This window comes from Copadichromis virginalis, linkage group LG12, assembly GCF_057382275.1.
Source record: "Copadichromis virginalis isolate Kocher_CV1m ecotype Utaka linkage group LG12, C_Virginalis_male_GT1.1, whole genome shotgun sequence".
NCBI classification, from domain to species: domain Eukaryota; kingdom Metazoa; phylum Chordata; class Actinopteri; order Cichliformes; family Cichlidae; genus Copadichromis; species Copadichromis virginalis.
The window spans coordinates 35901456-35924623 of record NC_140629.1 but is presented as its reverse complement, the minus strand read 5'-3'; the positions used below and the strand labels follow the sequence as shown (position 1 = coordinate 35924623).

The following is a 23168-nucleotide window of genomic DNA, read 5'->3' as shown; positions in this document are numbered from 1 at the left end:
CTGAGGACTGTTTCCAGCAGCTTGTTAAATCTGTGCCAGGTAGAATTAAGGCAGCTCTGAAGGCAAAAGGGAGTCCAGACCTGTATGAGCACGGTGAAGCTCATGAAGTGGTCAGTGAGTTTATTAGAATTAGTCGGTCAGGGCAGGTATTATTAGTATTAGTATAGTAGTACTGGTGTCAGAGAGTCTATAGTTTGCAGATTTTAAATGTTTTTAATGTAAATAAATGCTCAACTGCTCTTAATGTGCATGAAAATCAGATAATCAAATTTATTTCGTTTAATAACGATTTATTTTCATATCTCACAGACAGACTGTCCTCTGCTACAGACTGAGCCAAGCTTCTGGCTTCACTTCCGGCTTTTCAGCGAAGTGAATAAAGAAAACTGGTTCATCGTGTAGGGAACAAACCTGAAGACAACAAGATTTCTCGGTTCTCCTCTTGTTCTCTGAGACTTTTCATGTAACAACATCACCTTTAAGTGAATAAATACAGATAAAGTGGTTCATGTTTTCTCTTTGAGGCAGTTCTATGTGTGATAACAGAGTTCAGGTTTCAGCTTCAGCTCTGAGCTGCTGCAGAGTCCTCAGCTGGTGAGCCTGAGCGGGCCCTCTCGTTTCTCTTCTGTGCAGCTTGTCTGCCCCCTGCTGGTGAGGAGGGGAGCGGGGAGTCCTGTTGTGAGTCCTGCTGGGAAAGCTGGGAAAGGAGGAGGTCCACACTCTGGACCAAAACAGAATCCAGGAGTTTTTGTTCCTCTGTGGTGAATCTGCCCAGAACATGACGGTCGACAGACGTTTTCCCTGTCGGGCGGCCAATCCCGATCCGAAGTCTAGGCATCACCTGCAGGAGAAAAAAGATCCTGGTGTTAAACAATGTACATGTTTTTTATTTCTGCGTTTTAAGCTGTAAACACATATCTTCATCTAATTGTTATTTGCTACTATTTTAGATTTGGTTGAGTATATGTCCATGTTTTCAAAGTGCATTTGACTACAGTAAAATACTAAAGTCTCTACACCTCAATTTTTAAAGCTTGAGAAATAGTTCTTCACCTTTCAGAAGGGTTTTCAAACTTTTTCTTAGGACACGGCCTATTTTTTTTACTTTTTCAGTCCAGTCCTTTTACCTGACCAATATCTTTTCTTTTGCTGAGTGCCATGCCTAAATAATATCTACAGCAGATGATCTGCTCTAGATATCTGAAAGTCAGGTTCCTAAGAAACTGTGGGGGAAAAATCCAGAAAAGACCTGCAGCTGATCCATCTACTGTTTGAGGAAGCGTCATGATTCAAACTGTCATCAATATGTACAGAGGAGGTCGAGAAAGAGGTACAGCAGCGAGTGCTGTTAGGGATCATGTCAAAACGGAATAAGTCATGAACATAATGAAGTGCAAAATGTTACAATGCAATACCATCTGGAAAGCATCTGATTGGCAATGGCTTCATATTTAAGCATTAAATGATCCCAAACACATCTTGATGCATGCACCTGTCCCTTGATGCACTTATCCCAAACACACTGCCAGTGTAGTAAAAGCATACATGGATAGAAAAACACAGTGGAGCACTACCAGGCATGGATTGGCTTCATCAGAGCCTGGACCTCAACATTATTGAAGCAGTGTGGGATCATCTTAACAGAGATTGTAACAAAATGCAGAAACATCCAAAGAAAAGCTTTGAGTGTCCTTAAAGAAGCCTGGAGAACTATTCCTGAAGACTATTTAAAGAAATGACAAGAAAGCTGCTCACAGAGTTCAGAATGTGTTGAATAAGAATGATGGTGGTCATACCAGCCTGCTAGAACTGAAAACTGCACTTCCATGTATGTTTGCATGTTTCAGTAAATCGTTACATCTATTTCCCATTTTCCTAACAAAGTATAAACAAAGTAGTGGGAGAAACGTTTCGTCACTCATCCAAGTGACTTCTTCAGTCTCAGCTAACTGACCTCCCAGCCCATTGTTCCCTCAGTGGACTGGTTTCAGTCATTATGCAAATGTACTGTTTATACGTTTGGGGAAACCTGCAGTGACGAAACGTTTCTCAGTATAAATCTGACATTAAAATAAAAAAAAGAGCAGAATTCAGTGTGATAGTGAACACACACACACACACACACACACACACACACACAGAGCAGTGACTTACATCAGTCTGAAGACAGTCCACACAGGAGCGGACTCCATTATGACCTCTGTGGGGAAGGAGAAGCGAGATTTATTTTATCAATCTGACAACCTCTTTTCTTCTTTGGTTTTGTTGTCCATCTTCAGGATACCAGATGCACCAGTTGCAGTTTCTTGCATTACATTAAATTTTCATAAATCACCATCTGGTTATACACGGCTGGAATGCCTAACGTAGCTTTTCAAGCAGGATTAAACTGCTTTATCCAGCTTGTTCTGAGTAGCAGTGAGAAACGTACTGAGAGGGGATGCCTCTTAACTGAACACCATTCTTATTGTTAGTAAGTAAAATGACAAAACAGTTAATGAGATACAACCAGCGTCATGGCATAAAATTAATAAAAACAGACCATTTGCAACATTATGAGAGTCAGGCATAAGAGTCTGAAGAGCTCGGGGAGGCTTCATCACAACAGCGCAATCAAGAGCAAAAAATAGTAGCAGGAGGAAGAAAAGAGACAAGAGACGAACCAGAATGACTAAGGCCCAAGAGAGAAGCTGTGTGTGCTGATTAGAAGTTTGTTGGTTTTAAAATACAGGCCTCATTTCGCTGTTATTTCTGGTTGTGCTGCTTCTGTCTTCTCGTCTCGACATCGGGAAGACACCAAGGTTTACAGCAGGCAGAGCTCAGGCAGCTCACACATGCTCCAAGTTTGAACACTGAGGTGTTGAGAATTCAATCTTAACATATGAGAGCATGAGGGTGGGAATGGATGTTTGTATCTGTGTGTGCCTGTATGTCTGTGTCTATATGTCAGGTTGGGTATCAGACGCCACCTCTCTGGGGACACCTCAGGCCCTCCAAGGTTTGGAGGCCTATCTCCACCCACCACCACTTCCCCTGCCGGTGGCGGACTCCCTCAGGTGTCGGTGTGTTGGTGGTTCTTTGTGTCTGGGGGTGGGCGTCCGGGTACACACCGGCTCACTCCTTGGCGGCCGCTTGTCGGGGCCTGGGGCCTGGGGCTCGCTCGGGCCCCTTTGGAGGTGGGGTGCCCCCGGCCTCTCGGCCTAGGGCTCGGTCACTCAGGCGCAGCTGGGGGCCGGCGGAGCTCACGGGCGCGTCACTGCAACTCCCCCTGACTTCTGCTCCGCGGCTGCTGGGCGAGCCCTCATCTGGGACTCTCCTCAGCTCTTACTGGAACAGTGGCGCGGCTGCCCCTCTGTTGGTCTTCCATGGTCTCTTGTGTTCTGGGGGCCTCTGGATGTCTGGAGTTTTGATCTCCTCCATACCCGCTTCACACCCTGGAGGACGGGGCTGTGCCCCCCCACACTCCCTAGCAGATCATTACATGGAGAAACCTTTGGAATGCAAGCATGCTGATCCACACAGGTATGCACACATGGGTATTCACAGACGCGGACTAAAGCTTTCTTGGCTGCTACCTCAAAGCACACTGTGCGCTGTCTATCTTGCGTGCTGCACAATATCGTTTATTATTTAGTAAATATTGATATCTATGACTAGCTAGTTTATTGTGATGGTGCTTTGTTTTCTCTATTATTATGTTGCTCTTTGTTGTTTGCTGTCTCCTCTGTTTGTTTTTTTTGTTTGTTTGTTTGTTTTTTTTTTTCTCCATACAGGTGACCCAGGAGTTCTTTTTTTTTTTTCTCTCTCTTCCCCCCCCTTCTCACCGTCTCTTCTCCTCTTTGGTTTTCTTTCTTTCTCTCCCCCTCTCTCTCTCATTCATTCCCCCTGTCCTATTTATTAAAAAAAAAAAAAAAATGACAAAGGATGAACTGAAGCTCTGCCATCACGTAATGTCGCATACTGCTGTTTCTGATGTCATTTAAGAAAAAAAAAAGAAAAAAAAAAAAAGAGAGAATTCAATCTTATGTGTACAAAGACAATTCCCAACAGCAGTTGCTTCAAATTGCTTAATAGTGAAAGGTAAAGACCCTAAAATATTAGAGAGAACAGATAAAAGAGAAGTGGAAAAAACAAGGAGAGTATAGAGAGAATAAGGACAAACACAAATTGCATAGGAAAGAAGACTCGAGTTAATGACTTGCAGTGGTGACGCATAAACACACAGGGAGTGAATAAAGGGGGTGGAGAGAAGTGCTGAGCACATCATGGGAAGTCCCTGAACAACCTGAGACTATAGCAGCATCACTAATGGATGCTTTGAGGTCACCTGATCCCTCCATCTGATCCAGGTTTGATTAAAAAATAAGTTTCAAGTGAAGTTTTCAGCCTAGTTTCAAAAGTAGCGAGGCTGTCTGTCTCCTGAACCCGAACTGGAGCTGATTACACAGAAGAAGAGCCTGAAAGCTGAAGGCTTTGCCTCCTATTCTACTTTTGGAAGCTCTAAAGTAAACCTGCAGTGTGAGAGAGAAGTGCTCTATTGGGACAAGACACTGTCAGGTCTTTAAAATATAGTGGAGCCTTGTTGCTGTTGTTTTTTTCCCCACAAAGACAGAAACTTTCCAGTCTGAAAGTTTGGACGAATGAGTGCAAATGCAGTTTAAAAGCCGCACTTGCACTTCCACGCAGAAATATATTTGTTTATTGGCCTTAAAGTTAATGTTAAATGTTCCTTGACGATACTTTAGTGACTGCTTTCCCTCACCACTGTCAATACATCGCTTAAGATAATGAATACTGTTGGTGATGTAAACAGATCGCGGCGAGTCCGAAGCAATCCAAGACCCAACACTATGATAGAGGATGACCCACCTGGCGCTTCCTCCATGTTTGATGGCGATTTTCCCCAGAGGTTTGTCCAGTTCATCGTGGACCAGCAGGATATCTTCAGCCTTGACGCCATATTTGGCAGCTAAACAAATCAAAACATACAAAAAAAAAAGTTTCTTAGTTTGGTTGCTTCTAAGAATATAGCAGGATAACAAAACTTTACTAGTACAGAACCCTTAAACACTTTGAACCTGAGCTTCCTTCTGTTCATATAAATGTGCAAGTAAAATAAACACACAGACATCACGTACACCTGTAAACTGTCAAAAAGTCTGAAATAATAATAATAAAAATCAAAGTTCTCACATGTAAAATAAAGAAGATGTGTCAAAGTCTTTATTCAGCCTAAAGCAAACTGAGCACACAATCAGAAGATCAACACAAGACTCCTCTCAGCAGAAGCGATGTCCAATGAAGGCCGCGTGAAGTGGTCGAGTCTTTTTGGTTTTCTGTGAGATTGAACATTTTTATTATTGTTGTAGAGGCTAAGCCTACGCCTGAAGCCACTGAGGTGTTCGATGGTGGGGGTCATGCGGTGCCACTGTTAGGAATGAAACTTGACTTAGTCCAATAACTCGAGCCGTACTTATCTTGTCTGTTTAACATCTTTATTGCATTCCATCGGTTGTATTTGTTGTTCAACAGTTCTCTTAGTATCCAACGTCATTTAACATAACTCACAACAGCGCAGCGGTCACAAACTGTTCACTTCTTCTGACCAACAACACCTGATGCTAATTACACGTCTATACAGTCCCATAAACACAACATCCTGTGAAAACACAAAAATGTTACACATAAGGTAACAACACAAAAATGGCTCCTACAATTATGATATTATAAAAGCAGGAATGAGTAGACAGAACTCTCAGAATCCATCCAAGGCATGTACTGAGCAGCTGCTTCTCTACATAAAATATTGTACAAGTCTCCAATTCATGGACTAAATTTTCTTTACATTCAATAATATAATTCACTGATTGTTTTCAATCACATAGACAGAAGTCTGATATAGTGACAGGGCTGAATAACACAGGTTGAACCTCAATGGAGTTAAATTTCCAGCTTGAATTGTTTCTGGCTGCCTGAGTGACAGATGACGGAGGTTGAACCACCTCAGTATGCTTGTGCAGAGACATGCCACATTTCACAGCTGATGATAAGAAAGAAAAAAAGCCTAATTTATTTAATGAAAATCACTTACAAAGACAGAAATGACCTCACCTGCTTTGGCCACTGATACTCCATTGACATTCATCAGCAGCCGGGGACGAAGCAGCACCACATTCGTTTGCTGGACTTCTGACAAAATGACCTCACCGGACACGTACTTGTCGCCACGCCAGCGGTCTGCCACACCGAGCCGGGCAGCGAGAGCACCAAGTACTGTCATACCAACGCTGTGTCTGGTACCCTCCATCCCCGGATTACCCAGCCCCACCACCTGAAGCAAACGCAGACACACAGTTAAAGGCATACACCTCTGCAGTGAAGCTACAGGAACAGAAGACTGTCTGAGTCAAAGGAAGCAGACTGTTACATTTTTATACATATTTACACATATATTCAGACAAAGTAAAAGCAACTGAGTAAATAAGCTTTTTTAAACTGGAGCTAGATGCAAACACAGAGAGATTCTAGATTTAGACTTAAAAATGACCAAAAACTCATTAACACAAACTTCAGCGATATAACTGAACTTGAGTGTAAATTTCGTTCATTTGGTATTCGCTTCATCTGAGCAGTGATCATGTTTTTAAGTGGGGGAAAAAACAACAACAACAGAAACACGAGATATTTTGTGTTTTGGACACGTAGAATATACAGCCATTGCCTTGTATTGATGGTACTGATACAGTGGCAGCAGTAACAGCTCTGTTAACAGGAAAAACAACTATAGACAACATTGTAATGTTACAAACTGCAAACACTGTAGGGTCTTTATTGAGGTTTCATTCATTTTTAACAAAAGCCTATGAAGGCAAAGACAAGTTAACACAGGGGAGGACAGCTTACATCATTTTAAAATAAAACTGTTAGATATGCTGATTAAAATAAAATAGAAAAAAATACAACAATAAGGAAAGACCCAAGCTGGCTCAGAAAGCATTTTCCTTCTAAAATTATCCCCACATTAACCAGTAATTACTTTAAGGACAATTACGCCAAATTACAAAGGGGGGTTTGAGTAACTCAGTAAGTGTTTTGAAAATGTAGTAAGTTGATGAACAATATGACAAACCCTACAAAAATTTTAAGTTCTCAGATCTTTCAATGGAGTTTGGCGAGATCTGACGACTGGTTTTAGGGGCTTACAAAACCTATAGCAGTAAACACATACAGCTGCCCGAGAACTTGGAGTGTAGTAGACAGTATGTAGCTGATTACGAGGTTTAACACTTACCATCTTTCGGCGGCCTTGATTGTGTATTTCTGCTTCGATTATCATCGCAGGTGAAAACGGATCACTCAGCAGAACTCTGTTTATGACTCTCGTCAAAAGTCGTCGCATCATTAGAAAGTTAATCAACTTCTTGAAAAAGTTTAACAAATACTGGCAAAACTTACTTAAAACTGAGCCCTTTTTCATTCGGCTCATAGAACCGATTGTCTTCTCTTGACAGTTAATAAGAAATCAGGCGTTTCCACATGTATTTACAGTCATGAAGCAACAGTACCTGTTCGGGCATTCATGTCGATTCTGTCAATTCATCGATTTCGTCTGGGGTTCACTATATGAACTGTAACTTTGTCAGATATTTATTATCTGTTTGTAATTAATCATAAGAATTTCCGTAATTATTACCAGTCTTTAAAATGTAAAGTAACCTTTTCCTGCCCTCCTGTCATGCTACCAACCGCTCAACGAGCGCTAGCAAGAAAACATGGCGGACAGACTTTTTCTCCTCTGTGGGGACACAGCGCCATCTAGCTCGGCGACTTGATTATTACAGCAAACACAAATTTGGAAGTCTATTGACTGAAAATAGCAAACAATGAACCTTTTAACACTATTTACATTTCAATAAATATTGAATTTAAACGAGTTTTGATTACATTTATCGAAATGTGTTTTTATGTACAAACTGAATTTTATTTTACTTTATTTTACTTCATCTTCTCTATTTAGAACTACTTTTTGTTGTTGTGTTTAATGGCTGTGGCTGTGGTGGAACACAGTAGTTTCCCAATTTCTGGCAATTTCCCTTTCACTTGAACTTTTGGAAACTTTTCATCAACGGATGAACAGCAAAATGTAATGCATGCTACATGTTTAAAATTAGTGTGTAGATATCAAAATAAGCAGTAGGGCTTTGGAGCTCAATGAGTCAAAATTCTTTTAAATCCTCCAAAAATTAAAGAATACAAAACAACGATTCACCTTGAATTTTGATTGCGCTTTATTTGAAAAACAAAGCATCAGCAGACTCATCATCAGTTTTGATCTGGGGAGCAGGGGACAGCATCAGGCACTGGCTGACACCGTTCCACCACAGCATTGATTTCGCCAACACTCACGCCGTCATAGGTGCCTGTGATGTAGGTCCAGTGGGTGTCTCCGTTGTGGTTGGTCCTGCTCAGCCGGCCGGTGAAAGGGATGTCAGCCTTCATCTTTCTGGCATCCATCCTCACGGTGCAGGAGTGATTGGGTGGGACCAGCAGCTCCACAGAGACAGCGTGACTGATTGACTCCACAATGGTGGTCCCCTTTGAGAAGGTCACCGTCTGCTCCTTGGACAACTCCACATTACCCGGACCAAAGATAGGAACTTTGGCTGTCATGGTGGACACAGAGCCATTGCGGGTCTCCCTGCCGATGTCCCATTTCTTCTCCACTGTACTGGTCTTCTCCAGTGTCACTGTCTTCTCCACATCTCTGCACTCCAGGTTGGTGACCTTAGTGAGCTTCAGGGCTTCTGGAGGATGGTGGAACAGCTCCATCTGGTCAATGGCATACTCTACATGAGAGATATGCTGGCTGTAGCTGTCTCTGTTGATAGCAAGCACCTGGTAGTTTTTGTACCAGTACTCATCCCCCTCCCAGGGGAGGAAGAAGGCTTCATGTTTGGTCACCACTTTACCAAGACCATACTTATTCTTACCCACATATATGTCTGAGTTGGGACAGGTTTTGATGGCATACTCAGGAACAGAGCCATATGAATCTTCAACCCACTGCAGGAACTCAAAGTGGTCCACGTTAACCAGGACTTCGAACTTGGAGGATGCATACTCTTTGTCAGCGTAGGGGTACTGGCAGAAGTTCCCTTTGCTGGGAGTGTAGAAACCAGCCTCACAGTTGACTTTGCACACATAGTCGGTACGTTCGGTGTAGCCGTTGAAGATGGCAACAGCGCCATTTGGGAGGGAACCGCTCCATGTGACCCACCTAAGGTTGACATGTTCGCCAAACATGGGGCTTGAGTGTGAAGTCGTCTCAGTTTCTGAGGTTTCTACAACTTTAGGGGGGCTGAGAGCTCCCCGGGAAGGAACAACATTTCCCAAGGTGGGGTTAAGCCATGGCTCTGTAAGACAATATAGAAAGATAGTGGCTGTAGGATTTAATCTAGACAAACAAAAGTTTCAACTCATTTGAAACATTTACTACCAAAACTGTTAAGACGTGTTCTTAAAAAATAAAAAAAAGCAGAATCGAGTTTGAATGAAAGACTGACACTTGCTTTCAACCAAAGTGTTAAGCAGAAAGAAACATTGTTGACATCAGGTAGTTTCATACCTATTTTTTTAAGCACCGTGAGGATGAAAGTGTATCCACTAGTGACAGTTATTGGGTTAGGGTCTTAATATAAATTCAGCACCTTCACAATCTTAACACACCATAACACCATACATGAGGTGATGGGAAAAAGTGTTACAAAGCAATCCCTTCGATTAAACCTGGTTGCTATTTCCTCTGAACCTTTTCCAACATTCTTCTTATTTTTAGTCCCTGCCTGACTAACTGGACTTACACATCTCGGATGCAAGTTGGACATGTTCTACAGAGCCAAAAGACCAATGCATCATTTGAATATATTTTGGGGGAAACAAAATGAGAAAAAACTAAAATAAAGAAATCCAAATCTGCCAAGAAGGCTGAGTAGGGTTGGTGTGGCCAGAAAAATCTCCCTTGCTTTAACCCCTTAATGCCCAGTGTGTCATATTTGATACATGAGTTTATTTAAGTTTTAAGACTTTAAATTATCAGTGTAATTTCTTCTCCCCTGAAAAACCTAAATAAATTTTAAAACACATTTTTAAGCAATGCATTTTTTAAAAGTTAGAAGTCTTCAAACTGCAGACTTTGCTCTCACGAACACTGATGATCCTTGACATACAGGTTTTATCAGTCTGACACAGAAGTAGATGATTCAGCTGTGTGCAAGTTCGAGTGTTGAAATTACAGGTGCAAGTGATTAGAACTGGAGCTCAGATACGGTTCTTATTTTTCTAGTGGGAGGAGTCATGTAGTCATTAAAGTAACATGCTGTGATAAACTGTAGGATTATAATGTGACTGACTGCTGGGTTTTTCTTCCCTATCCTGCAGCTGGAAAACGTAGAGCAGCGGGTCAGACTGCAGCGCCGGGCTGCACAGCTGCAGCACTGCCAGGAGAACAGCAACACACCACCTCATCTGGACACACAAAGAAACACCAGCAGTAGTATGTCATCATCAGTTGGCAATCACTGTGCGCGAACGCTGCAACATGGAAATGTACACTTCTAAAAGCTAAAAATAAACAACCATTAAAAAACTCATGTGGTCAACACAGTTTTAAATCAATGGAAAAAAAATGGAAAACTATTAAAAATAGGAGTCAAATTTAATCCAATTAATTTTTTGCTTATTTTTAATTAAACAGATATAGAGGAATACTTACCAGTAATCTGCGTTGGACAAGTCAGAATACATTGAAAGAATTATTATTCATGTCCGAGGCAATCAAAATTATATTACTTGACTTTTAGTTTATTGATATAAATATTTAGTCAGAAAATAGACGTGAGAACTTTATACAATAAGATGCATTTATAAACTTTTACATTTGTATGCATAATATATGCAACACTGATTATTCTGCCTGTGTGTGATGAGCCTTTGACACACACAGCTGACTTAGCTTGTGTACTTTAAAATATATATATTTAAATAGTGTATTGTTAGAAAAGACTGTTATTTTGTTGTTTATGTAAAGATCACTGGTGTTTATAAATGACTGTACCCATATACACAGCTATGTTGCTACAATTCATCAAATATAAATCCCTATTTACAGAAATCTTTCTCTAAAAATGAAACAAAATGAATGAAAAAAGAACCAGCTCTGAATCTAAATAGTACCAGTATCACATGCCCTTACATACAATGTATAGAAATTACTTCAGGTAAGTGAATGAAATAAAAGAAAGTCACATCTGCAGGATATCACAGCAGGATTAGCGTCACATAAATTAGTAATTAAGGCAGTAAATTATAAACTGAGTGTCCCATTACTGTATGTTTATAAGATTACTAAATGAAGATCAGACTTAAGAAATCATTCCTGAATGCCGAGTATAAAACCAAACAGTAAGAAAGATTTTGACCTGAAATTTGTTGATCTGTTTATTGATTTCACATGACAGATAAGACAGAGATAAAAAAAGAAAACAGAACCCCTTAAATTCATGCCCACAGCAGCCGTTCATTCAGATATAGAGAAGTTGGGTTTTTTGTTGTTGTTTTTTTTTTTACCTTGACAGGTTCCTTCTGCAGTGACTCTTACCTGCAGTAAGTGCGAAGCTTTAAAACCTCCCTTCAGACTTATTGCCCTCAATAAACAGGAGAGATAAAGCTTCTCGTCTGTCTGGTTCACAGTTTGCTGTCCTGCAGCTCACTTTGAATCAAAATGTTTTTATCGAAGGATTTGAAGAGAAAAAAACTGCACGTGAAACTTCAAATCAAACTTCTATGGAGGGAGGAAAACTAACTGAGTTTGTTTGAGCTTCTGCAACATACCGTTACACTCATATGGTGTGTAATCATACTGACAGTTACAGCCAATTGGCAGCTTTAATGTCTTGTTCAAGGACACAGTCTTACAGAGGCTGTGAGTGTCATGAAGTCTTCTGCCTGCTCAGAGGATTTGAAAAACTAAAATAGGTCAAACATCCAGGGTACGAATGCTTGTTTCTGTTACTTTACAATGCAGATGATGAATTGGTGCAGTTTTGCTATTGAAACTTGAATTGAAAATTGGTTATAAGTAAAATAATTTTGAAAGAAGTAAGAAAGAATTTGTTTTTCCATTGTGATACCCAAGGAGAAAACTAATTTGGTTGCACTGTTTTAACAACTTACATTTTTTCAGCCCTCAAAATGAATTGTTAATATCTTCTATGAAGTGATGAAATGCTGGAAAAATTGTGTGAACTCACTCGTACCTATGTGCGTACATAGGGACAGGTCAGGTACTTAGATAATGTGGAACAGTTTAATAGTATGTGGCGAAACTTTTCAATGTACTGTGCAAAAAAAAGAGCTGCTCCTGAGGGGGTTTGTGGACTGATTATTTTTTTAGAATAACATCAAGACACTGAGATATTCCATCATTTGGTGTTTGATGAAAGCTTTTTATCAGTGTACAAAACTCCAACAGATGTATGAGGAGCCTAGCTTACAGCATTGTCTTCCCCATCAAACCCCTCTTGGCCTATAGATGAGGAGCACTTTCATCTGTTGTATTGGTTTTTAGTCACCGTGAGAACCCAAAACATGCCAGCCACAGTTTCCCTTCACTGTGGAAGTCAAGATTTAAGGGTTTTCCTTAAATTTGCAAAGAATTTAGGTCAGCTTAAAGACTCATGAATGGATGGCTGCGGTTGACCTTGACCTGAAAGCCTGCAGCTCACGAGTGTTGGAAACAAAAGTCCTCATGCGCCTGATGATAACAGGACTCCTTATTGATCCTTGCTCTTATTTAATAAGATCGTTAAAAGTGCCTCATAAATAAATTTGCTTGGATTTAGTGTGCCGTATCTACTCGATCACATGATGTCCAAAGTGCTGTGGCCTCTCTCTCGCCGCTGATGAAAAGATCCTGTACGTTCAGATAAGCTCGGACAGAGAACAAGTTGATTAGATCTCCTGTAATAGCGGGTCAGTGATTAAGACGGGCCTTGTTGCGTAATGTCGCTGGCTGCCAAGATTCAGCTGGAGAAGAAGCCGCTCAGCACGGACATTGTTCTCCACACACAGTGCTATCATTGAAAATCGCTGATGTCAGGGCCATCTCTGTGCGTCCTTCAGACAGAAAGTTATTATCAATTTATTTATTTAGGTCTGAATGAGGACTGTGTATCAAACAAGGCTGTGCAAAGGTCATTTGCACTGATTAAACTGCACAGTCACCAGTTTCAGCTGCTTCAGCATCCAGTCTCTGTCTGTAAAGAACATTTATATTATGCTATTCAGATTCAGCCTATATCAGTGAGCGTGCCAAGCAGTTATTCAGTCAGACAGCTGATGATGTTTTTCTGTCTCACCATTTTATTTTCACACAATAGAGGCTAAATGTTCTCAGTGTGATTTACAGTTTCAAATTAAATGATTATTTTATTCATTATCAAAACTGGACAATGGATTGTGCTACAAAACAAATTAAAAGCGCTTTTTAAAAACTCTACTATGTGTTAGCGCATCATTTCCAGAAAGTTTTTCTGTAGTTGTCCAACGGCAACAAATTATTTTCTTACCCATGTTTGAAATCAGTTTGTGTCGTTGTCTTGAAAAAATGACTGAACTAATGTCTCTTTTCCGCTTATTCAGTCTTCTACCAAAACACATTTATATCTATGATACTAATGTGAATTGTGAATAAAAGTTTAACCAAGAACTGAATAATATAAAGGGAAAAAATATATATACCCCAGGGCCTATCACAGAGTTATTATGCCTATAAACCCATGCTGATGCTGCCTTGGGTTGCTATAGTGAGACCAGATGAAAGCTGTGGGTAAATATTTTCTTCCAAAAAGAGAAATTTGAATGTTTTAGAACTTAGGAAACATTTTAAAAACACAAGTTCTGACAGTGAAAATAAAGATAAACTTTTCAATTGTGTAACTCAACCTGTAGTCTTGGTTCACCTGTTAGAATTACAGCTTTGTAATAATGAGAAGCATGACATCAGAACTGTGTGTCAGAAGTCAAATTATTATTTATGCCTTCTAATGAATCTGAAATAGTACTATGTTTGCTATGCTGTGGGTTAATAGAGGGATATGTCTTTATTGAAAGTAGATCAATTATTGTGCCAATTTACAAATGATATAGCAGAAATAGAAAACCGTGCTTGAGTACATATCTGGCCTCAATTGTCCAGATACCCTTTTTTTGGCACATTCTGGTGATTGATTTTAATGAGCTAATTTAACAAAATGCAGAAAACAGGAGAAACGTGCCAAATTGCTTTATTTTTGAATAAACTCATACACTTGCGCACATGAAAGATATTTTAAATTTACCAACAAAGACATGAGTGGTATTTTTTATTGTGACATATCATTTGCTTCCATTATCACAATCACCAGATAAGATCAGAAAAATACTATTTCGTGTATCTTCTCCCAGGTTTTAGGGGCAAGGCTTGGCATCTATGACAGGTTCGCACCGGTCCACCACTGCCCGGACTTCTCCGATCTGGACGCCGTCGTACGTCCCGGTGATGGTGGTCCACTGGGTTTCTCCGTTGCGGTAGGTTCGGCTGAGGCGAGCCGTGTAGGGGATATCGGCTTTGATCTTGCGTCCCTCCATGCGGACTTTGCAGGTGTGGTTTGGTGGGACTCTGAGCTCCACAGACACAGAGTGGCTGAGCGTCTCGATTACGGTGGTTCCCCTGGAGAACTGCAGCGTCTTCTCAGCACCAAGCTCAATGCCCCCGGAGCCGATGAAGGGGATTTCGGCTGTGATGCTGCCCGTGACACCAAGCATCGTGGCTCGTCCGATGTTCCAGGTAGTCTCCACCTCTGAGGTCTTTGTGATGGTGACTGTCTTCACCACTGTCTGGCACTCATTGTTGGTGATACCAGAGATACGCATGGTCTCAGGAGGATACTGGAAGATGGTGACCTCATCAATGCCGTACTTAACATCAGAGATGTGCTGGGTGTAGGTGTCCCTGTTGATGGCCAGGACCTGGTAATTCTTATACCAGTACTCATCACCTTCCCAGGGCAGGAAGAAGGCTTCAAACTGAGGAACAACCTTCCCGAGACCGTACTTGTTCTTTCCAACGTAGATGTCAACTCCTGCACACGTCCTCACTGAATGTTGTGGCAGTGAACCGTAGGAGCCTTCCTTCCATTCCAGGAATTCAAAGTTGTCCTTGTTAGCCAGGATCTCAAACTCAGGGGCGTAATACTCACGGTCACCATAGGGGTAGCGGCAGTAAGGACCCAGGTTAGGGTTATAAAAGCCAGTCTCACACTTGTACTTGCAGACATAGTCAATACGCTCGGTATAGCCGTTGTAGATGGAAACGGCTCCATTGGGCAGAGATCCATCCCAGGTCAGCCACTGCAGGCTGACATTATCGCCAAAGAGGAAGGAGGAAGGCAGATCCTGTTGCTGCTCCAGATCAGCAGGATTTAGAGGACCCAACACCTTTCTGTTACCAGTTGGTTCAGGGACCCGGCCCTCCACCTCTGGTTTCAATAAGGACACTATATAAGAGAGACAAAGAAAAGAAAAAATGCCATAAAACAGAAGAGATAAGTGTCAAACACATCAACCTCAATTCAGGCAACAAGCTTTAATCTCTTTTTAACCTCTTAACACTTGAATGATCCTGAATTAAGGTTGTTTTTCCTTTCTTTTATTCTAGCTACAAAATATGCAAAATATTCAGAAACTACATTTTTGTGGGGGATCTTTGGATGTTGAACGCAACACACTTCAGGTTTACTTCGGTTTAAGTGCTACTACAAAGCTGTTATCCATATCTCTATACAATATGTCATAAAACGCATGATATGCTTACCTTTTCTGAGTTGTATGCTCTTCTTCACAATGTCCTGCAGACTGGCTGAGGACAGAGCCAGCAGGGCCGACAGCAACAACACAGACAGCTTCATCTGAAGGTGAAACACAAAACCTCTAAGTTATGAGATCTTTTTACAAACTAAATCTTTAACATCAGAATATATTATTCCACCAATCCAGCTATCCAAATGACAAATTAGTGTAATATTTTACAGTTTCAAATATTATTTCTTTCTTTCAGCTGGTTTCAGTTATTACAATGTTTATCTTCACCAGTGTCAAACACCTTAAACGACAAAGAACTAAATTTACAGCAGTTTATTTTTGACTTTACTCTGAAAGGTTAGAATCCAACATAGTGAACTCCATTTTCACTGAAAACCCCCAAAATATAGAAGAAATAAACATCTGTGCCACCACAATAACGCTTTATATGTAGTTTATCTTCTATGTTACATTTTTGGGTGTATTGGGTCTATTTATTCTACATTTCCCCCCATCCCACCGACCCAAAAGAGACAGTATTTATGACAGTAGTATGCATCAGTGAAACAAAACAAATACAAATTTAAAGCATTATAAATCTATATTTGATTTATATTTTTAATAGTTTTTAAAAACAATCATGTTATTATTTCCATTATAGGTCAGGTGGAAGTTATAAACACACATATAGCATATAAAATAACTTTACATTTGATGACTTATTGCCTTAAAATGGTAATATTAAAGCATTTCTTAAAACCACACTATATATTAAAATAGTAGAGTTCCTCTTGCCACATCTGATTAGGTTTTTATTTTAAACACATTTATAAAATAAAAAGAAATATCCCACTTCATAAGGAAATTAACATCTGAATATGTCAGATTATTGTCATTTGAAATTTGAGCATGAATGTACTGATCAGCACTCACCCTTACTGTCGCTCTCCGGTGAGTCCACCTCGGGACACCTCCAGGTTTATATAGCTGCTTTATGGCTGAATCATAAAGCAGACTGTGCACTTTCACTGTGTCTGGATACTACTGGTTTTGTGGGGATTGTTGTCAGATTAAGATAAACTTCCTTTTCACGAATGTGTGACTTCTTCATCCAAATAACCAGGACAAAAAGAGAACATAATTATTAATTTACACATTAATATACATAACACATAAGATGTGTTTTCATAGTCGACAATGTCGTAGAGGTGTTCTTTTGCATTTAAGTCACCATAAATGATTCAAATGAAACAAAAGCGTGAGGATTTTTCCTTATTAGACTTCTTTGTGCCTCTTCTCTGCCACCTGTCCAATCAATTCACCAGATATTTCTCCAGGAAATAGCATCACCATTCCTAAATTACTTAAACCTTAGTAAACATATGTCAGGTGAGCGTGGGAGCCAGTCAATTGTTTTAGCACCTTGATCCTTCAGGAACTGCCTGCATCCTTGCCACATTTGCATTGACGTGCACCAGGAGGAACCTGAGACCTGCTGCACCAGCATAGGGTCTAACAGCTGGTTTACACCTCATTTATTTAACATCAAGAGTGCTTAATGGCCAAGCATTAAACAAACTGTTAAAATAATTATTTAGGAATTTGTCTTCGACTTCGACTTCCTACTACTTTATTTCTGTATATTTTATTCCTTTTTTTTTTTTGCCTGTCCCGTTTGGCTCTTTTGCCATCAGAATTATTGTCTAAAGGCAAAGAAAGATGCCCAACGGATTTACTTTACCAAATGGACCATCCCAGCCTTGCCATAATGGTCCATTTGATTCACCTTTTATTGTTTATTTTATTTTCACTTGCTGAATACGGGACAGACTTGACTGGAGGAAAGAAGGGGAGAAAGAAAGAGGGAAAGAGAAACAGCTGAGAAGAGGGATGGGGGAGAAGGGCAAAAAACAAAAACCAACAGAATGGGCAGGAAAGAAAAAATGCATATATCAATCACCTGGATCACCTGTTGAGAAAGAAAAAAGAAAACAAGCAGACGAGAACAAGAGTAATAGAATAAACAACATCACAATGATATATGGGAATATGACAGTAAATACTAAATATTAAACATTATTGTGCAGCACATAAGATCAACAGAACACAGTGTATATTTTATAAGTACAAGTATATTTTATTCCAACAGTGCTGCAGGAAAGAAAAATCTGTAAAGGCAGAGAGTTGGCACTATTCCCTCAGCATTTTCACAAATCACACCAAAGGTGAAGTATTGATATCAAGCAGTAAACCAAAATATGTGTTCCATCACAGAAATATAACAGCAAAATATTTTCAGGGAACTCCCTCACATCCTATTTTTATCCCACTGGCCTCCTTATAAGGGAGTGGAAAGGAAAAGTAAGCACACACATACTTAATCACAAGGAAGTCACAGGGCAGTTGAAGCAAGCGAAAGCAGACCGAAGATGCAAGGTGAGCACTGCTTGTTTGCCAATTTTAACAAAAGCTACACATTTTTAAAACAGGTTGTAAACGTAAAGATTTTTGTTAAACATATTTTTAGCTCCTCTTTCAAAGGGAATTCCCCATCTTGAGACAGTTCACACTCTTGACTCAGTGTCTTCATAGTTTTGCGGTTCAGAGCTTTTATTGATTTTATACACTCCTGATTACATGATTTTCCCCCCTGTTTTCATATCCCACATAAATTTCCCAGTGTTGTTGCTGCTGATCCTGCTAATTCTGTCTTCAGCCAGTTCTCATGACATTGAGAACACTACACAGCAGAAAGACGGTAAGCACAAACTGTCAGCAGAAATTTGGTAAATTATATGCTTATAATCAAATGTCTGACAGCAAAGGTTAATAACTTAATTTCATACTGTTTCAAACAGGTTTAAAAGTAATAGGTATAGTGTGCCAAACAGACATAGAGCACAACGCCCAAGCAGTATATACTTGTATTATAAAACACAGAAGCAGAATATAAATATTTATTTGGAGTTGGGCCCAGCTCTTGGATAACATCTGGAAAGGAAATTCCGTTCCAAGAAAAGAGCAGAAAAACAACCCCTCCCTCCCTTCCCTCTTATATTGAGTTAGGTTCCCAACACATGTTGTCACAATCACATTTTAGGAAAAAAGTAGAAGTAAAATATTAAGGAAATATTATAATATTTCCTTAATAGTATAATAAGGAAATACACAGAAGTAAAATGATAATATATCATGATTATGTATTTTTTTTCCTATTGATGCTGTATAATGATGCTCTTATATGTTGTATTTCGATAGCACCTGGTCATCAAGCAAAATGATGCAAATGAAAGCAATTAATAAAAATCTCAAAAATCTTTATACTGCTACTTTTACTCTGGTGGTTAATGATTTTTTCATCATTTTACTTTTTGTGTGCTTGCATTTTAAAATTTCATGCATGTCATTTTCCTTTTTTTATTATCCACTTTTATCCACATGAACAGATTCCAGTGGCATCCCTCCAACTGCAGTGAACAGACTGATGCTAACAAATCTGCCACTTCTAAGTGTTCATAACTTCAGACAGAAGAGGCAAGTTCAGTCTTCCTCCGTTGTCCCTATGAATGGCACTAACCTGATGTGGGTGACCTGGAACAACTCTCTTCCTAATCATACCGTCTCACTTTACAATGGCTATACTAATCGAGTTGATTATATTTGTAAGTACAAGTGTGACGCTGGCTTTTATACGCCCGGAAAGGGTCGATATTGCTACTATCCTAGTGCAATAGAAAAGAGAGGTTTTCCATTTGAAATATTGGTTAACAAAGACAACTTTGAGATCCTGGAGTGGAAGGCTGGTTCGTATGGTTCAGTACCGAAGAATTCAGTCTGGACCTGCCCAGGGAAGCAAATATATGTGGGCAAGAACCATTATGGACTGGGGAAGGTGTCCACTCAAGATAAGGCTTTCTACTTGCCTTTTAACAAAAGAGAACATTGGTACAACAACTATGAGGTCCTGACCATCAGTGAAAATGTAATCAGCCAGACGATTTACAATGTCAGATACAACAAGGATCATTCTGAAATCTTCAAATTTCCTCCTGAGGTCATGCATGAAGCAACCATGAGCAACTATGAATGTCACCCAGTAGTGAAAACAGAGACACTCTCAAAGACATATCAGGTGCAGCAGAGGTGGGACTTCACCTTTTCTATCAAGTTCGGGACTAAAACAACCATTAAGGCTGGCATTCCATTCACTGTGAGAGGAACTGTTGAAGTCAGCACAGAGGTGCAGTTTCAGTTTACAACGGGAACCACTGTGACAGAGAGTATGACTGACACTGCCTCTGTGGTGCTTACCGTGCCACCAAACCACTCCTGTAAATTTTCCACTGTTCGGCACAAAGAAAAAGTTGAGATGTCATTCACAGCACTCCTCAGGCGTACTTATGGTGATGGAAAGATCCACACAACTTCAATCATTGGGACATATGACAGCATTCAGGTTGGAAAAGTCCAGGCTGTGGTCGATCGATGTGAACTTCTAGTAAAATTCAAGCCTTGTCCAGTCCAATGCAAATCCAGTGTGATGTCTGATAATGTACACCTTGTTTTTCTTCTCTTTACATCATTTTCCTGTTCATACAGGATTTGAATCAGTATGCGGTGACCTTTGCTGTTGTCCATTGGCATTGAATTAGACTGAAACAGCAAATTATTAGATTAGTTTTTGTTTACCAACTTTTATGCAAACCTTTCTAATGACTGTAAACACCTATGAGCTATATCATTCCTTCATGTTAGCTTCACTTTTTAGACCTGGAAATGACGATATTGTTTTACCATTTATTGTATGTTTATGACAGGAAACACACTCTTGATATTACCTGTTTTACAAACCATAGCAGATGCTAGCAATGTAGTTGACATACGAGTGTGTACAAGAAGTAGCTGATTGTGGTTAAAGGTTAGTATAGAAGCTGCTACTAGAAATTCTCTGGTGCTGCTGACTTGAAGCCTGAAATCAAAATGACAGAAACCATAAGGTGGATCATGGTGCTGTGTACCTAAGATTTATAGAAAAATATTTTACTGCCACTAAAATCCAAAAAGAGTAATAATAATACAACGAGTGAAATGCAATATTGGTTAAAAAAAAGAAAAGAAACTTTTACTGTTGATCAGTAACTTTCAGTGTATCACATGCTTGCAAGCAATGAGAAACAGACATAGTAAAAACAAACCCATTCACTGCTTTTCTGAGTGAATGGGTTAAATGCAGAGAGGAAATCCCTACGGGGATAAATAAAGTATATGTTAAATAGGAGCATGCAAGTCAATTTTTATCACACATACACTTATTGATCCAAACTGAATGGGTCACTCAACCACAAATGTTTTAGTTTCAAACCCACAGCTCTGGAGGTCCTGAAAGGAATGTATGAGAATGCTGCAGCTTTCTTGTCCATGAAGAACAGCCAAAGTAATACGGGTTGTATATTGTGACTCTCTATCATTAGCTGGGGATTACTGGGCCACAGTGTGTGATAAGCAAAGTGGTCTTTTAGCGCCATCTGCTGGATTTATCAAATATTCAAGTTTAGGCCTTTCAGGGGTTTCTACTGTACATACTTACACTGGATTTTTAAATGAAGGTGATCATATCTGCTGCTTTATTTAATTTGTTTCTATATTTTTAGTGCTTAATCCCGGCTATATTATTATTTATGATGTGACCAACTGTATAAAGCTCCCCACGCAGCTTTATTTTTTCATATCTAGTATTTGTAAAACCCACCACTAATCTTATGCCAGGCAGTCTCTCCAGTGAAATGCACAATAAAGCTCTGGTATGTGAAACCCCAAGGAACCCTGCAGATGAGGAGATATAGTTTTTAATATTGTGAAGTGTCCAGATGGGTCCAGATCTGTCTCACTCTGGTCTACATGACGCTAGAAGCTACATTCAAGCTTCCATCATCATCTTCACCACCATCAGTGTCTAAACTCCAGGGCTGTCATGTCCTAACTTCTATTACCACTGGGATTATGTTCTGCTATCATTAGTGTCTAATTGCCAGATAGCTTAATTAAATGCAAATCAGGGTCCACAGTGCCAATCAGAGAGTATTGGGCCCACAGGAGGACATCAGGACCTCAAGCCACCATCATGAAGTCTGTTTCTGATTGTTTGGTCAGAGACATTCACATCAGTAACCTCCTAGAAACAGGACTCTGACAGTGCTCATCCTGTCCCTGCACAATGGAGCAGATACCAGTCCTGCGATGGGTTGAGGGCCTTCTACATCCCTGTCCAGCTCTCTTAGAGTAGCTTTCTGTCTCCTGGAATCTCTTTCATCTTCTTGCCCTGGGAGACAGATTCTGGCGATGATACATATAAATTTGCAATCCTGGAAGAGATGGATTATCTGTACAAGATCTGTAGGGTCCAAGTATTACCTCATGCTAACAGCAGTAACACTGTAAGTAAGAAAAGATGAAGAGTGAAAATGTCAGAAATCTCCACCACTAAAACCATTCCTGTTTTGCGGGTCTTCTCGCTGTTGCTACTCGAGTGCACCTGCTGTTGATTTCATTAACATCAAAGCGACTGAAACTGATTAACAACCCCCTCTGCTACTTCACTGACTAGATCAGACTTGATGATGTACTCTGTTTAAAAAGTGTTCCTTGAATTTTTTTGTGCAGGTCAATTTGCTGTGATCTGTTGGGAGAGCATCATCAGAGCTGCTGATATTAACTGACTGGATAAACTAATCAGAAAAGCTGTATTTTGTGTTGAGTTTTATTCTAGTTTTTGTTTCATCTAGTGTCACGGTCTGTGTCGGCAGACCATGGGGAGGTGGGGAAACAGGACCCAAACGCCGGACTCTTCAGTGCAAACAGTGTTTATTTACAAGGTGGTGAAGTAAGCAACAATAAATCCCCTAGTATCCCAGACTCCCGTGTCGTGTCTTCTTCCCAAAAAGTCCCAGTGTAGTGCTCTCTGCTCCAGTGTCTCTGCACTCCCCGTGCTCAATGCTCTCTCTCGTTCCACATTCCTCGTAAAGTCAAACGCAATAATCCAGCGTCGGTGGAAGCTCCATCGCTCTTCTAAATAGCTCCCCCGATGAGCCCAGATGAGGAGCAGGTGTGTGGCAAGGACTTCAGGTGTGGCCAGTCCTCAAGCCAGGCCACGCCCCTCAGGCCTGAAGATGCCTGTAACTTGGCCACAGAAAACAGCAACACACACACACATACCTGCCTACATACGGATGCGGACAGAGATAAGAGGCAGTGCGGACGACACACCAAATGAT

At 40.2% G+C, this 23168-nt stretch overlaps 4 protein-coding genes across 7 annotated transcripts; 1 reads left to right on the top strand and 3 right to left on the bottom strand.

Annotated features, from left to right (window-relative positions):
- Positions 1-246: 246 nt before the first annotated feature.
- ptrh1 (peptidyl-tRNA hydrolase 1 homolog) lies at positions 247-7804 on the bottom strand. Of its 3 annotated transcripts, none has more exons than XM_085476332.1 (6): positions 7694-7804; positions 7292-7565; positions 6112-6331; positions 4870-4969; positions 2155-2200; positions 247-841 (listed from the first exon to the last, which is right to left on the bottom strand). In XM_085476332.1, exons 2-6 carry the CDS (start codon positions 7484-7486, stop codon positions 563-565), a joined length of 840 nt encoding a protein of 279 aa, XP_085332458.1. In that variant the 5' UTR covers positions 7487-7565; positions 7694-7804; the 3' UTR covers positions 247-562. The 3 variants fall into 3 exon arrangements, with proteins under 3 accessions (XP_085332458.1, XP_085332459.1, XP_085332460.1); XM_085476333.1 differs by having other exon boundaries at positions 7292-7377; positions 7456-7803; XM_085476334.1 differs by having other exon boundaries at positions 7292-7377; positions 7566-7803.
- Positions 7805-8270: 466 nt separating this feature from the next.
- On the bottom strand, positions 8271-11705 carry LOC146697540 (natterin-3-like). The gene is made up of 3 exons (XM_085474216.1): positions 11626-11705; positions 10410-10524; positions 8271-9413 (listed from the first exon to the last, which is right to left on the bottom strand). Exons 2-3 carry the CDS (start codon positions 10522-10524, stop codon positions 8323-8325), a joined length of 1206 nt encoding a protein of 401 aa, XP_085330342.1. The 5' UTR covers positions 11626-11705; the 3' UTR covers positions 8271-8322.
- Positions 11706-14325: 2620 nt separating this feature from the next.
- Positions 14326-16909, bottom strand: LOC146697539 (natterin-3-like). Its single transcript, XM_085476331.1, has 3 exons — positions 16831-16909; positions 15911-16004; positions 14326-15593 (listed from the first exon to the last, which is right to left on the bottom strand). The coding sequence occupies exons 2-3, from the start codon at positions 16002-16004 to the stop codon at positions 14506-14508; spliced, it is 1182 nt and encodes a 393-aa protein (XP_085332457.1). The 5' UTR covers positions 16831-16909; the 3' UTR covers positions 14326-14505.
- Positions 16910-18283: 1374 nt separating this feature from the next.
- Positions 18284-22777, top strand: LOC146697538 (natterin-3-like). 2 transcript variants are annotated; one of them, XM_085476330.1, is made up of 3 exons: positions 18284-18333; positions 18578-18655; positions 19344-22777. In XM_085476330.1, exons 1-3 carry the CDS (start codon positions 18327-18329, stop codon positions 20501-20503), a joined length of 1245 nt encoding a protein of 414 aa, XP_085332456.1. In that variant the 5' UTR covers positions 18284-18326; the 3' UTR covers positions 20504-22777. The 2 variants fall into 2 exon arrangements, with proteins under 2 accessions (XP_085332456.1, XP_085332455.1); XM_085476329.1 differs by lacking the exon at positions 18284-18333 and having other exon boundaries at positions 18360-18655.
- Positions 22778-23168: the final 391 nt, after the last annotated feature.

What these genes read in the sequence shown, in the direction of transcription:
- ptrh1 (XM_085476332.1), bottom strand. Translation starts at nt 7,486, where the DNA reads ATGAGCCGAATGAAAAAGGGCTCAGTTTTAAGTAAGTTTTGCCAGTAT. An exon ending in AGTATCAGTGGCCAAAGCAG is followed by an intron (nt 4,970 to 6,111) that starts GTGAGGTCATTT and finishes TGATTTGTTTAG; the next exon opens with CTGCCAAATATGGCGTCAAG. An exon ending in AAACATGGAGGAAGCGCCAG is followed by an intron (nt 2,201 to 4,869) that starts GTGGGTCATCCT and finishes CCTTCCCCACAG; the next exon opens with AGGTCATAATGGAGTCCGCT.
- LOC146697540 (XM_085474216.1), bottom strand. Translation starts at nt 10,524, where the DNA reads ATGAGGTGGTGTGTTGCTGTTCTCCTGGCAGTGCTGCAGCTGTGCAGC. An exon ending in TAGGGAAGAAAAACCCAGCA is followed by an intron (nt 9,414 to 10,409) that starts GTCAGTCACATT and finishes ATTGTCTTACAG; the next exon opens with AGCCATGGCTTAACCCCACC.
- LOC146697539 (XM_085476331.1), bottom strand. Translation starts at nt 16,004, where the DNA reads ATGAAGCTGTCTGTGTTGTTGCTGTCGGCCCTGCTGGCTCTGTCCTCA. An exon ending in GAGCATACAACTCAGAAAAG is followed by an intron (nt 15,594 to 15,910) that starts GTAAGCATATCA and finishes TCTCTTATATAG; the next exon opens with TGTCCTTATTGAAACCAGAG.
- LOC146697538 (XM_085476329.1), top strand. Translation starts at nt 18,535, where the DNA reads ATGATTTTCCCCCCTGTTTTCATATCCCACATAAATTTCCCAGTGTTG. An exon ending in CACTACACAGCAGAAAGACG is followed by an intron (nt 18,656 to 19,343) that starts GTAAGCACAAAC and finishes CCACATGAACAG; the next exon opens with ATTCCAGTGGCATCCCTCCA.